Source organism: Calidris pugnax, unplaced genomic scaffold (genome assembly GCF_001431845.1).
Source record: "Calidris pugnax isolate Ruff unplaced genomic scaffold, ASM143184v1 scaffold25, whole genome shotgun sequence".
Lineage (NCBI taxonomy): Eukaryota > Metazoa > Chordata > Aves > Charadriiformes > Scolopacidae > Calidris > Calidris pugnax.
This window is the reverse complement of record NW_015090805.1, coordinates 8023662-8039176: the sequence shown is the minus strand read 5'-3', so window position 1 is coordinate 8039176 and position 15515 is coordinate 8023662. Positions and strand designations below refer to the sequence as shown.

The following is a 15515-nucleotide window of genomic DNA, read 5'->3' as shown; positions in this document are numbered from 1 at the left end:
ATTTGTCCTCCCGAGCTGTGGTCGGGGCTGCCGGGGTTTCCTCGAAACGTTCTTGGTTTCTGTCAGCTCTTTGCCGGCCGCGTTGTTGGGGGGTAGGGGAGTTGGTGGGGGGGGATGTTGCTGTGCGGTCGAAAGAAGCCGTGTCCCCCGCAGGACGTTTTGGCCTCACAGCAGCTGAACGGCCCGTAAAAAGCAGCGGCTCGGCTGGTTTGGGCCGTTTCTTTGGCGGTGTCACTGAATGCAAATCTGACGCCAGCGACAGTCTGCGAAGTGGGTTGTAGCCGGTTGTGATGGAGGTAAGTTGTGTAGCTCGAGGCCGGGATTTTTGTAAGGAAAAAATACACGACGGTAGAGTCTGACAGCGCTTGCGGCCAGCGCTGTCTCCCTGTTCCCCTCGCTGTGCCTGAGCAGTGCAGGGCAGCCCAGGAGTCTGTTGGCATGTTTTAACACTGCCTCTCCCATGCTGGTTCCTCCAGGGGCACGTCTGGCTCACACGGAGCGCTGCTGGCGGTGTAACGGGCCTCTAGTGAATGGACTTGGAGTATTCAGGTTAAATGATTTTAAGGCCTTCAAAGCACTTGTCCAGAATCCCCCAGCAAAGCCAGAAATAGTGCAGTACGATCACAGTACGAACCCACAGTACGATCACCTAGTTTGCATGGTTTAAGTAGTAAAGTTGGTCCATACATCATATTACCTGTGTAGGTTTTTGAACATCTTTCCGCCTGAAACATCTCCTGTCATGTCTCTCTCTCTCAATATTCAGATAAGTAGATTTCTATAAATAAATACGCCATCTGCTTGTTTCAAAGAATAGGGTGTGGTTTTTGCTGTATTGATATGGAGCTTTTCCAAAATACAGGCCGGTGACTTTAAAAACTTTAAAACCTGCTTTTTATTTCTGAGTGGGAGCAAATACATAACCAGCCTGAACTCCACGTAAAAATGAGCTGCCTTTGAAGACAATGTGGAAGTGTGAAGCTGAGTTTTGATAGTGCTGGGGGCTTCAGGCAGCTCCCAGGGGAGTTACGGTGAACCCAGGCTGATGAGGTGAGTGAGGGCAGGACTGACTAGTGTTTCCATGTTTGTTTTCTAGGGATTGCTGAAGCTCTGAAGAGAAGGAGTAACAAAGCTTAATCAGAGTTCTGACAGAAATGGTTTTCCCCTGGAATTTCACTGGCGTTGATAGATCTGCAGAGAACATCCAGATTTAGACAACCTGCAAACTCGGAGATAAACCTGTTTTGTCACATTTTTCTTAGATATTCTAAGGTGCTAAATGCATAACTTGGCTTTGAATATGCATAATTTAAGATACACCTGTTCAGCGTACAGAGCCGTGCATGAGTCACTTCATATTCCAAGACTGGGATAGTTGTTATTTATGAAAGCATGAACAAGGATCAAAGGTAGGCAAATACATCTGTTGCATAATACTATATATGTATATATATACACTTTGAAGATAAATTGCAAGGAATAAGACATAAAGGAAATATTTTGCTAAGTGAATTCAGGATCCTCTAAACTTTCCCCTTAAGAGAAAATTTTAAACAGCCTGAAAAATCAGATCCTGCAGGTGTAACTGTTCTTGAAAGCAACTGTGAAAGTAGCGTGCTTTGGCTTTAGGTTTCTGTGTGACTTCTGAACAAAGCTGGTAACCTTGTTGAAGTAGAAGTTACTGTTTTTTCTACTTGTGGAATCTGTAAACTTGATCTGAATGAGAAAGTCAAATTATTTTATCTTCTGTCACATTCACTAGTGCCAAAACTAAATGGACATGATAGATATGTATTACTTTATCACTGATACCAGCAAACTAGAAAGCAATTAAAGATTTTGTCACAAGTAAATCTTACCACCTTAGTCATAATTTTTAATTTTGATTGAAAAAAGGAAGACTGCTATTTTATATCTCCTAAATATTCCTCATGCTTGAATGAGTTAATAAAATAAACCAAACTGAAATTAAAAGAATTTTCTCTTTGTGGAATTATGATTATCAGTTGCATAGATACAGGTTCTCAGTGTTTATCCAGTGACTTCTATAATTATGCTAAAACTTTGAGCGGAGGAAGATTTACATCTCAGATGAAGGTTTTTTAATTCATCTGATTTTAACATGCTGTGTCAAGTTTGACCATAGTATGCTTTGCCATGGTTTTTAATTTTCAACTGTTTTGTTTTGCAGAGAAACAAACTTAAGTTGTGTTTAAAAATATTTCTAAATTTCGAAATAATATATTTATATTAAAGCTGGAGAAGATTCTCTGGAAATAGTTATACCCTTGCCCAGCCATCTACAGATTCACAGTTATTCCTTAGTACTTTGCCTATTATTCAAAATCAGATCCTGCAAATTTTAATGCTATGAGGATAGTAAGTAGAGTAAAATAATAACATTGAGGAGAGGGAATATTCTAATAGATTTTAGGTATTAAGAAGTTGTAACATAAACTTCATCACTTCCTTATAATTAATAATTTTATAATTGGGTTTTTTTCTAACCTTCATCTTGATCTACTCTCTTTCTGGAAATATTTCTTAAAACAATGATGAGTTCTTGTAATATTTGAAACAAAGCCAAGCAATGTTTATTTTCATTGTATTTAATAAGTTGGAGTAAGTGGCATAGAATTTTCAGATGCTATCTTCATGCACAATTAATGCAAATAATCATACAATGCTTACTGTATTTATTTCAAATGGTAAGAGCCCTTTCCATTTGAAAAAAGGAAAGTGCTAATGTCATAAAATTGCCTGAGGATAACCTGAGGATCTTTGCCTCCCTTTCCCCCCCGCCAATAGCAGTAACATTTTCAAGACCAATGCCTCCCCTCAAACATTGAAGAGGTTAAAATAACTTTGTAAATAGACCTTGTTTTACCTGCAAGTAATTTACTAAAATAATTTGCTGAATGTGATTGTTTTTAATGTATTTTCAGGTACAGAAGCAAAATGTTTATTTTGCAGTCAGTAGGTTATATTTCTTAATCACTCTGGAAACACTGATGGGTGGACCAATGTATTTTTACCAATTTGGTAAGTTGCTTGTACCTTTATATTGTAAGAGGAGTAGTACTGCTTGTTTCTCACTAATGCTCCTTCTGAGTTACTGAAGTAAGGCACCATCATCTTGCAGAGCTCTCCCTGGAATAATTCACAGAATCAATAATATAGTGTATTATATTCTACATACTCCATTCTATACATAAAACCATGATTATCCCATAAGGAAAAAATGCTTTGAAACCACATTCTGCCTCTCTAAGCATCCAGTGAACTCTTAGTTGGATGTGTTGCTTTTCATTTCTTGTTCTAATTTTTTTCAGGACTCCTTATTTTTGGGATTAGCAGGCACAACGTTTTTTGTTCACTGAGCTGTAGTGTAGTGTAGTTGTAGTGGGGAAACTGTTTGATAGGATTATTAAATTCTGTAAAAAGGATCAGATGGTAAAGAAGATTTCCCATTCAGTTTACAGACCATCTTTATTCCTCCAGTCTGAAGTTTCCCAGTTATTTGGTATAAGATTGTTGTTTTATTTTCTTTTCTGTGTCTCTTATATAAGAGCGTAACTGACAAAATTTTGCAACTCTCCAGCTATCTTTGCTAAACATGTTTGTTGATACAAAGTTCTGAGGCAGTTTGAACTCTAGATGAACAGGGTTTGATTTTGACAGGGGAGGGGCATTTAAAAATCAGAAATATGGACAGAATAGAAAAACATTTTTGTCAACAGGAAATACTTCAGCATGATAGCTGACACACGTGAGCTGGCTGAGCATAACAGAGAATGGTGGAAGACTACTTGCATCTCATAATTCAGTGTGCTTCCTCCAAGGAAGTGTGTCATTACTCAAGTTGGTACCCTGGCACTATGTGTTTCTATAATGGGAATAGCCTTAATTTGCTAAAGGTGTGTGCCTGTTGAGAGAAGGGAGAATTCCTGCCACAAATGATTATGAATCTGAGCTTGTGTTCACGTAAAGAGTAATAACTGTTGAAGTATTGCTGTATTATTCATATTCACTGGATTTTGTTTCTAGATAGGTGATCTGTTACTACATGGCAAGAAATCAATTGTTCTGCTCTTAGCTGCACTTCTCTAAGGGGATGTTTATTATTCAGTAATAATGTAGAAGAACAAGTGCAGAAGGAAGACGTACTAGAGAGGATGTCTGTAGTTTGAATGCCAAAATGAAGCTTGAGAGAGATGAGTTCTCTGTCTTGCGGAAGCAAATTTGCTGATTGTGCAACTCAAGTGAGCTGCTTAATATCTTTGCGACAGATTTCAGAAGGGATGCTGGGAGCATAGTTTAATATTTGTGAGACAGGTGTCCAAAGAGCCAGATTTATAAGAGACTTGAATAAGTATCTGTCCCAAATAATTTCAACAAACTTAGGTGCACAAGTGCACTTGTGTGTGCTTCTGTGTGCCCACTGCTAATTAAAGGGCAGTTTTTAAGGCAACTCTCTGCAGCCATAAAGATTCTGTGGAGATTTCTCTTTAATTAATTGAGTAGGAAATCTTTCCTTTCCTCTTCCAGTACTCTCTGCAAAAGTAGACAAGGTTCATAAAATAACTGAATTTAATCCATTAGGAATTTCTCCCAGTGTGTCTGGGACAGGACAGTTCCCACTGACTCAATTCTATTCCAAATCCCCTCTAATTTATCAGGAATATGTATTCTAGTACTATGGGTCACATAGTTGGGGGTTAGACCATATGACCTGCAAAGGTTCCTTCCAGCCACAGCCACTCTGTGATAGTCCTGTCTACATTATTTGTAGATCTCCATTAAAATGGTTTTAATTTTTTATAAGGTATGTCCCAGAATTCTTTTCTCTTTTCATGATTGTTCTCACTGTGGTGCAACTTGTTGACACATCAAGTAGTTCTGTTATGCTATTTGTCATAGTGTGGCACCTGAAAACCTCAGTTGTGGACCAGAGTGCTACAGTGTTAGTTGCTGTACAAATATGAAGTCAAAGACGTTGCTCATGCTACAGAAACTACCATGCTAAGTGAGATAAGGAGAATAAGGTAACACATAAGGCAGTGTTAATCAGCACAGTTCAACAGAGGTATCAAGGCCAGTGGTGTTTTGGGTATTGTCATATTTTTGGGTAGAGAGTTTAGATGTCAAGTCAAAAGAGAGTTCATGGAGAAGAGTTTTAGGGAAAATAATGAAGTAATTTTGCAAATATTTCCAGGGAGTTCGTCTAATGCATGAGAAAAAGCATGCATGTTTGAAATTAAACTAATAACTTCTTTGGCAAACTGAGTATGGGAGTCAGCATCTTATTAGTAAGAGGACAGGCCACAAACTCTTTTAAAATGAGGACAGGAAGTTTGTATTTGGACTCAGAAAGCGGAAGGGAGCTGAGTCTTGAGAAAAAAAATTAGCAGTGTCAGAACAATAATTTCAAGAATGTCTTGAAGCACCATGCTGAAAAGGTACGAATAATGCAAGACTGGGTTGGTCAAGGAAGAGAATTCTGGATACCGTGAGAATCTGGATGAATGAACAGTCTCTTAGGGAGGTTATATAAGAAGATGTGGGGACTCCTCTAATGTCAGGAATTGCAAAGAGGCTGGGTTCAAGAGATTATCCAGACAGTAGACCTGACTGACAGGTTGAATGTGGCCAGAGAAGAAGTGTTGCAGCTTCTGTTGGTGAGTTTTTTTTCTTTTCTTTTGCAGGCAGAGAATAGAATGCTGTAGAGTTTCCCAGGACACAAAATAGAGAGGGAGTTACGAAATAAAGCCTGAAGTAGGGAGTTACAGGAGTTTGCTGACTGAAGACAGTGATTAATATACCAAAGCTGTTAAAACTACAGCCTTGAGGACTCCCCACATTTAGCAAAGGACACCTGTGAAAATGATTGAATGATGTTCATCAAGCAGTAATAGTATCTTTTCCTAGACCAGTTTTAAGATTCTTGTTGGCACTTAAAACTGTGTTTAATAGACTGAGTGAAATATAGTCAGAATCCTCTAAGAGAATATTTGATAAGAATACCTTAAGTATGTTTATTCACACTGCATCTTAAACCTCATCTGGCAGGGATCAGCATAAGCCTGAACCACAGTGTTACCAAGAACTAGCTCCTAGGAGCCTTAGAATTAATGACAGATGTTGGAAGGGGACATCCTGCACTCTGGGGAAGGAGGGCAGGGTAGAGGAAAGCAGTGAGAAGATGGGAAAGAAAGAAGCCCTTGCACTGAGGGAATACTGAGTGTTGTCTCTAATTGTTGCAAATTATTATTGCCAATAGTAAGCTAATAATCAGACACTGTAAACATACAAATGTATTAATACATAGTTTCATTTTCCAGTGTACCTCAGCATTCTGTGTATAGCTTGTTGCAGCCTGCCTGGTAAGCGTTTTCATTGTCTTTCAAATGCTTTTCCTAATACAGCATCATTTTAAAACTTCATGTTTTTTTGAAGAAAGAGCTTAATAGAAATATAGTCCAGGAGGACAGTCCTTTGCATTGTTGTTTCTATTGTGCTGAACTCTGTTCTATAGTTGCTTTATTTTGGGGGAAATATTGGACTGCTCTAATTCAGTTTATTGATTAGAATTGTTGCAATCTCATATTTACCATTCATATTGGTGGGTTGTTTGTTTTTGTGGATTTTTTTCCTTTTCTAGAAAGAGTTCTGGGAGAGCCACCTCGCAACCTACAAATGGAATCTCAGAATTTTCAGCACATTTTGTCTTGGCAGGCAAAAAGTGATCCAACTGCGCTAACATACTATCGTGTACTGTACAGCGCTCGCAGGCAAGTCTTATAAGACAGAAATTTTACTTTTAATGTTTATCAACTCAAAATACTAAGGCTGGGGTTTTCTTGTTTGTTTATCTGTTTTTCCCCCCAGAAATTCTCCCACTCCCTCACCCCAATGCTTTCTTATAACAGAGAATCTGGATAGATTATCTTGATCTTTTTTTAACTCCTCTTGATTTACAGGAACTGGATGGCTGCTAAACAATGTTCAAACATTACACAACTCTCCTGTAATCTGACAGATGATTTTGAAGATGCTCATGCTCAGTATTTAGCATTGGTTCAGAGCTTCGTAGGAACCAAAGTATTCAATTCTTCTGTACTTGATTTTGAGCCACTTACTGACAGTAAGTTGTCTGTCTGCACTTGCTCATTTTAGTAGTTTTTTCTTGTAGCTGATGTATAAATGACATTCTGTTAACTTTTTGTAAGACACTCCAAATTAACTTGGTCAGTAGCTTATTCATTTACTTAAGAGAATATGAATTTGTATATAATGTATCACATATCAGTTACAAGACATAGAATATACAGATAGCTTTCTAACATCAGTGGCTACAGTACTGATAAATGGATGGGGCTCTGGTTTTGAAATAAAATATATATATATATATATACATAAATATAGAGGACATAGCCTTGTGTCAAGCATTGACCAGCACGGAGTAAAAATCTCTTAAGTGCATAGGATACATAACTTTAAAAAAAACCCACCACATTGTTTTTAAAGAGTTAAAGAAATACCGTGTCTACACTAGGTGTAAGTGAAGAGAGATACTTGTTTGATCATCAACCCACTCTTTTCCCTTTCCTTGCTGAAAAAAGATGCTTATTAGCTGTGACACTTTCTAGGGCCAGAGGTGGCTTCACCCTTAGTTGTGCTTAGTATTCAGTTTTGAAGTAACAGAAATGGAGATTGAGGAACAATTGGAGGACTGTGAAGGAGATACAGGTCATGTTTCGTCTGAATTCAGCACAGAGGTAGCTGCTGCTCTGTCCATTTGTAGTCTTAGAAATTATGGAAAATTGGGGGGGATGGGGAGAATAACCACAAGGACAACTGAAGAATTTCAGAACATCCCTCTGAGGTGGAGGCCTTCAGTCTTTCCACGGTTAGCTTAATAAAGAGAAGGATCAGAAACTGCATTTACCACTATGACAGGCTTCTTCAGTCTTGTAAACAAAGTATAACAGCATGCCCTAACTGGATAAATTTTATCAAGGAACAAGAAGCATATTTTGAACTGACCACTGGAAAAAACTGTCAGGTGCTCTGACTCATTTTCCATCACTGGCAACTTGTAAGTTGAAATTGAACTAGAGAACTATTAGCAAAACATCCAAACTTGAATGAAGTCATGTTTCCCAGGGCACGGGACTTACATGAACCCTGTAGTTTTTTCTTGGTTTACGGTGCCTGAATAGGAAGGAATCAATATTCTGAGACATTTCCCTACCAGGTGTAGTTGATATCTACCTTCAAATACCTATCATGGAATCTCACTCCTCTTGGACAGATGGATTTGACTAAAGACAGAAAGGCTTCATAAAAAAGAGCCAGGAGAACAGCCACACTTGACTGTAACCAGCTTTAAGCTAATGTTTATTTATAACTTAAAAGATGAGAAAGGAGTAAGTGTGCAACCACTTGACTAGGACATGCACTCCTCTTTGAGAGTAGGTGAAAACTCGCATTTGTTCTAAGTATTAAACTTTTTTTTTTTGCTTTCTACCCCGTTCCAGGAACAGAAGTAGTTATCAAATGTATATTGCTTTTTTTAAATTTTGCCGAGGTTCGCAAACCAGTCTCCACCTTGATCAAAATGTACATGCTTCTGGAAAAGACCAAATGCAAACTCTTAAGTTTTCATGGGTTTTCGCCCCACAACGACAGACATGGAAGGTTATGGAGATAGTTTGTTTTTACACTATTTTCCAACATTCCTACTTCTTTCCCATGTTGGAGAAAAGAAGATCTTAGGCTTGATTCACTACGGATGTTCCTCTGACCTCGATGTGTAGATTTTGGAGAGAGGAGACAATTAGTGTGCATGACTCCTCAAACGCATGCATGATCTGAGGACCTGAACCTGAGAGATTACTTTGAATCAAATGGAAGTCTCAGTGAAGTGTAAATGTTTCCCTAAGTTCTCAGTAGAGTTTTTAGCCTTCAGAGCTCTGCTGTCAAGTTTAGACCTATAGCCATCCTTGCAACCAGAATGAATATGTGCAGGGCTACACACCACTGCATTTCTACAGGGAGTGACTAGAAGGTGATGATGAGCAAAAAAGTAATCAGCTTTTCATATACATTAACCTCAGCTCTCCTCTCAAATAGATAAAAAGGTCACATCTCTGTGGAGCTGAAGCAATGCCTCTGTGACCTTTCTGCTTCTTCCCTCCCTTGCACTGCCTTCTGTTTTTAAAATCTAGTCATGGGAAAAGATCATTTGACCATGGAACTGAAATGTTACAAGGCCTTGTAGATTTACAACAGTGATACATTCTGGCATTGGATCAGTCAGCTATATATCCATCCCGGGAATAGAATTGGTACTGAATACATAGTGTATATTTTTTCCTTCAGTTTTTTTTTTCCTCTTTCTTTTCAATAGCATTCCTGGGACCACCAGAAGTTAATATCAGTTCCTGTCTAAACTGCATAAATGTCACCATAAAGTTGCCGGCCTGTCACTTAAGAAAAAATGAAAAGCGATGTTCTTTAATTGATATATATAAAGAGCTTGATTATATTATAAAACTGAAAACACTCGATGGAGAGCATAAGGTAAAGATCTTTTTGTTTTATTGGTGTGTTAGAGGAGAAATACAGAAAGCATAGAATGGCTCTGGTGTTTAGCAGATTCACAGAAGCAAATGTGTCAATAGAAGATGCTTAGAAGAAAACAAAGAGAATAACCAACATAATCTTGGCTTCCATTTACTCCAGAATAGCAGACCTAGAAGAGGAATACTAGTTGTCCTGTATCCTTACTTGAAATAAAGCACAGGGCACTTGCTCAAGTAATTATTCTCTGGGAAGACAAAGGGAAAGACAGTTTAGTAGAAACTACTGTCAGCTTTATGAGTAGCTGGTGGGAAAATATGTTCAGAAAGCAGTTCAGTAAACTGGAAAAATGTATCCAGTTAGTTTCTCAAACAACCTGTTCTAGGTCTGGTACTTTCTAATTGGGGAGGGGGAGGGGGAGGTTGCATGTTGAAATAGAGAGGTAGATAGGAATTATTAGAACTTAAAATGGTCCAAAATGGAGAAATAATCTTAACATAATAGGAGATAATTCAATAAGGACCAGTGTAGGTACATAACACTCAAGAATAATTGTCTGTGTAATAAGTTGAGTGGTAACAGCTACACAGGCAACATTATTGCCAGAATGGATGAGAGCATTCTATAATATTGAAACTAAACATGATTCACGTGTTGCTGAGTTATTTTAAAAAACCCATATTTTTACGTACTCAGTATATGTAAAGCCCACCTACGCCTCACCAGTCTGGGGTTCAGAAAAGGCATGGACTGGTTGAGCAGGATCCAGGAAGAACAGTGAGGACTGTGTGGGATCCTGACACATGAATTGTGAGGAAATGCTGGTATAATAGGGGACTGCTTAGTGTAAGCAAGCAAAGCACAGTAAGAGGCCAGAGTCTCTGAATATGTAAGCATTTACTACAGGAAAAGAGGAAATAAACCATTCACTGTGACTAAAACCAGTGAAGTGAAATTGGCAGTTGTGCAGACTTTAGGTTAAACATCAAGAGAGACATTAGTACCTGAAATAAGTTGCCAAACAAAAGCGTGGATTGCCTGTACTGGAAGTTTTGAACAGCAGGTCAGACAGGTACCTGTTGCGAATTTAATCTAACTCATTCTGCCATGAGTCACAGAAGAGGGACCACAACTTGGCCTGCCATGGATATTTTTCCCCTAATTTGTGAATCGGAATATCACTTGTTGATTCAAATCTGTAGCATCTATGTGAGGCTACTCCAGTGGGGCATATAGTGACCAACAGTTGGAGACAGAAGGTAGTTTATCTTTGGTAATACAATATTTCGCAAACAGGCATAAGGGAGGCATCTTGACAGAATGAGAGATGAAACAGTTGTCTAGGTAAACAGCTGAGTTACTGTGTCAGTTTTTGCATTTCTCTGAAGTAGCCATATTGTTTTATCAGTCGCTGGGGAGCATTTTTTAGGCAAATAGCTGACTTTATAACATTGTCTTTCATAGCAGAGGCTACAGAATAAAGTCACTGAAGAAATTTTTAGTACTGTCATTGAAGAGTTGTATCCAAATAGAAATTACTGTGTGTCTGTTGTGGTTGCTGCATCTTCAAACAGAAATTCCATCCCATCAGCCTGGAAATGTGTAACTACAGATTCTGAAGCTCAACAAGGTAACTGTGGTGTGGTATAGGGTAGGATTTTCTGCGTTGATTATGTGTGTTTTCTTTTTGCATAGGAAGATTTCCCAGACAATTAATCCTAAAAATAATAAGAGAAGAAAATACCTTTTGAGTGATAAATGTTGTGGGGATTTATAAATGAAATCTAAAAACCTTTTAGAAAAAAAAACAAAACACTTTGGGGCTACAAATATTTTATTTATCCTGTGAGCCATACAAACCTCCAGTAACTGTATAAGTGGTTATCAAAGATGGTGTAATTTCTTTTTTAATTCCTGAACCTAATTTGGGATTTGATCTTGTTTTGACCTCCAGAGGTCCCTTCTAACCAAAATTATTCTGTTGTTCTAAATAGCTATTCTGAATGTGTAATATGAAATGTGGTCATTGGAATCTTCATTCATGTATGTTTATTTGTTTGGGTTTTTTTCCCTTGCAGATTATTATACAGCTGCAATTGCAGGCGCTGTATGTTTTTCACTGATCTTAGCTAGTGCCCTGAAGTGTATGCACGCAGGAGGTTATATTCTTCAAAAAACCTCACTTCCACAAGCTTTGGTATGTAGTAATTCTCACATTAAAACTTTCTGGGTGGGAGAACAAAGTTCGCCATCTGAAATTTCTAATCCTGTGTATTAGGCACAAGTTTTGTAAGTATATGTAATGTTTTAATTTGCAGTTTACCTATGTCAAAGATAGTCTATAGGCTGCTAAATCTTGTGTGTTCTGCAGACCAAATACTCGGTCTTTTTCAAAACAGTTTCTTGCTACTTCTGTGACAAGTTACTAACAGAGACATAATTATGCCACCCTACTCAGGACTTGTGAGGCCGCACCCAGAGTTCTGTGTCCAGTTCTGGACCTCACAGCACAAGGACGATGCAGGCAGACTGGAAAGGGTCTAGAGGAGGGCCACAAAGATGATCAAAGGGCTGGAGAACCTGCCCTGTGAGGAAAGACTGAAGGAGTTAAGTCTTTTCTCCCTGGTGAAGAGTTGGCTCGGGGGTACCTCATTACAGTATTTCAGTACTTAAAGAGAGTCTACAAACAGGACAGAGGCTTTCAAGACAAGGGACAATGGCTACAAGTTGCACCAATAGAGGTTTGATGTCCATATAAGAATTTTTTTACAGTGAGAACAATCAGTCACTGAAACAACTTCACCGAGGATGTGGTAGAGTCCCCATCACTGGAGCTTTTCAATACGTGATTGGACGTGGTGGTAGATAATGTCATCTAGGCTTCTCCTCCCATGAAAGGTTGCACCAGATGATCTTTTGAGGTCCCTTCTAGCCTGGGCTGTTCTAGGATTCTGTGAAGTTAGTGGAGCCAGGCAGTAGTGAAGAGGAAACCACCCATAAAATATCTTTAAATGAACTCTTTATGGTACACAAAAGCAGGCTAGATCCTCCAGCAGAGCACCCAGCATAGGACAGCTAGCCCCTTGCCCTTTGAAAATTACCTTACATGTAAATCCTTCCTGCAGCAGACAAATTTATTTTACTATCTGAGCCAGGGCAATAACTCCAAAACAAAACACCTGCTCCCGTTCTTAGGTGGAGTGCATAGGGAGAAGACCTGTTCTCTACCAAGAAGACTGCGCTGAAAACATTCAGGAGCAATGTGTATTCATTGCTCCTTAGCAAATTAGTTTCTGGCACATTTTGCCTCCATTATTTCACCCTGAAGTATTGTAGTCTTCTCTAAGAACAAAATCAATTACGTCTATATTTCTTTTTTTTCCCGTTTATTACACTAAAAATCAGCATTCCCTGAAGATTCAAAGGTTGTTTAGCCAGGTCCCTTGTTGCTGGAGTTTAAAGGCATTTTGAGAGATTCTACAACTGAAAGCACGTATTTTAAACTTGCCTTCGAGGTCTTTTCTCTGTCATCTTTCCATAGGAGAGCAAGCTGAAAAGACAAAGGGTAGCTTTAAGACCCTGTTGGGTATGGGCATATTGTTCCTGTAGTGATGCATAAAAATGGTCTAGTTGGGAGTTTTGGTCTCATTGTCCCCAAAAGGCAGGCCAGTTATTTAGGCACACCTGGAAAAGAAAAGAGTCATGTTAGTGCTCTAAGGTTTTCTTTTTCTAAAGTTGTGCTTCATGGTTATTGTCCACAAAAGGAGTCAAGGACAGCGTGTTGGAAATACTAAAAGTGACAGTTCAGCAGCCTGGTAAGAGCAAGATCTGCATGGTTGTTGGAAATGATCTCACACACAAGAAATAAGAACTTACTTTCAATTCACCTCAACAAGGAGATGGAAGGACAGACCATCAAAGACACAAAGGTACAAATCTCACTGATCTTTTTTTTTTTTATTATTCACTTTGCTCTTTCAGATATTCATCGGGAAGTTAGCCTATTCAACTTGGAGTCTGAAATCTGAAGAGATAGCCTCTGTAGAGGTTATTTACAAAGAGGTTAAAAAAAAGGCAAAGGATTCCAGTGGTGGCATCAGTGATGAAGATGACAGCGATGAGAGTGACAGCGATGCCATAAGTAATCATGACTACACGAGGCGTGATATCATCAGTAGAGCACCTCATTCCTCTGGTACACCACATACATTCGTGCAGTACTCTACAAATAGTACAGGTGACAGCAGCAGCAGCAGCAGCCAGGCAAGTGAACATCCAGACACTGACCCAGAAGATTTTGAAGAGCACGAGATGGACGTTGAAGAAGACAAAGACACAAGTAGTGAGTTACTTAATCCTTTCTCCGAGGTAAACTGCAACTATTCTTCTAGGCGAACGAGCAGTGCTTGCTTTACCATTAACTTAAAAACTGTGCAGTTGGGAGCCTCTGAAGAGAACGTGGATGGTTCTGCAGCACTACTTTCTTCCCGAGAAGATGCAGTTGAGTGGCAGTGTACTCATGCTTTTGGAGCAAAGCCCCTGGACGGCACCGAAAGTGTGCAGAAACCACTCTGTCCTAACAGCTCTCAGGAATGGCAAATTTCCTCTCATTCTTCTGATGAAAGTAACTCATCAGATTCAGATATGGACCAACAAACTGAATACATAAGAAGATGAATAAATGAGGACCACTATTATTTTATAACGTACAAAATTATATTGTCCAACTTTATTTCTGGACTCAATGTACTTATCTTGTCTTTTTATTTTTTTTAACATTCTGTGAATATGTACCCGAACGGTGAAAATATGCAACACTCATTTTTAACAAATATTTCTCAGATCTCTCCAGGTATGATTCAGGTTGGATTATCCACAGAGAAACAGAAATGACAGTTCAGATGCAGCAGAAAGAGTAGTTACTTCATTTTGCAGTTTGACAGTAAATTATACCTATTAGCTGTTACAAAGTAACTTAAACTCAAGTGAGAAGTTGGATTGCAGTAGAGGGAATTGTGAGTGACTGAAAGGACTCTGCTATTATTCTTTAGCTCTGTTGATGGATTACCCTGAGACCTGTTTTGCTGGATGGATTGCAAGTCAGTGAATTGATTTCTACATTTTCAGAGAAAGCTGAGAAAGGGAAATAATGGGGGCAGAGATAACAATATTCAACTGAGAGAAGAGTTCCCCTTACTGTGAATCAAGACATTATGTATACCTTTTTTTACTTTTTTATATATAATTTTGTGCAATTATTGAATACTACACTTTTTAAAAATCTTTGTATGACATTTCAAAGTGTACACTTATACCTTAACATTTCTGCTTCATAAAGGCAATTTTTTTCATATCCCATTCTGAATTTTTACTGTGGCTCCTTTAAAAAGCTACGTGAGTTAGCCTGCTAAGAATGTGTAGTCTTTATGGGAAGGCTTTTGGGTATCACCTAGCTGCAAAACCAACCTTTTTCACCCTTGTATTGATGTGCTTAGGTGCTTTTCTGCCTGCAAATAGTTTCTGGCTGCCGTGGGTGGCAGTCATTCTTTCGGTCGGGATAGCTGAGAGTCATTTCTGAGGTGCTAGAATATATTCTGCTGCCACAGTGCTGTTAAGAGCTAAGTAGGTGTCAGTACCTGACAGCTGGGATCTTGACAAGTTAGTGATCTGCAGATTTATGCGTCCATAGAATTGGTGGGTGACACTTCCTCTCCTAGTGACCCTGTGCTGCTCTGCTGTTGGTGCGGTGGCCGTGGCACGCACACCTCTGCTGTGGCAGAAGCCAGGGGCATCGCTCACACGAGAGTGAAGGTGCTGGGACCGTGCCCGTCCCAGGGAAAGCCAAACCTGCCTTGTAGCCTCGTCTAGTAACAGGAGGTGATAAATGGGGCAGAAACAAATGTATCAACCCCCCCCAAAGAACTGGTATC

General features: G+C 39.0%; 1 protein-coding gene across 4 annotated transcripts in view; it reads left to right on the top strand.

Annotated features, from left to right (window-relative positions):
- The window catches only part of IFNAR2 (interferon (alpha, beta and omega) receptor 2), a 15734-nt gene extending 791 nt beyond the window's left edge, over positions 1–14943 (top strand). For 2 of the 4 annotated variants that reach the window (XM_014938245.1, XM_014938244.1), the window contains exons 2-10: positions 1097–1409; positions 2946–3042; positions 6342–6383; positions 6662–6791; positions 6981–7144; positions 9413–9585; positions 11050–11215; positions 11664–11782; positions 13567–14943. In XM_014938245.1, the coding sequence (XP_014793731.1) occupies positions 3012–3042; positions 6342–6383; positions 6662–6791; positions 6981–7144; positions 9413–9585; positions 11050–11215; positions 11664–11782; positions 13567–14262 (1521 nt within the window). In that variant the 5' untranslated portion in view covers positions 1097–1409; positions 2946–3011 and the 3' untranslated portion in view covers positions 14263–14943. Of the gene's footprint in view, positions 1–88; positions 297–1096; positions 1410–2945; positions 3043–6341; positions 6384–6661; positions 6792–6980; positions 7145–9412; positions 9586–11049; positions 11216–11663; positions 11783–13566 lie in introns of those variants that run through there. The other 2 variants (XM_014938247.1, XM_014938243.1) reach the window with 2 other exon arrangements.
- Positions 14944–15515: the final 572 nt, after the last annotated feature.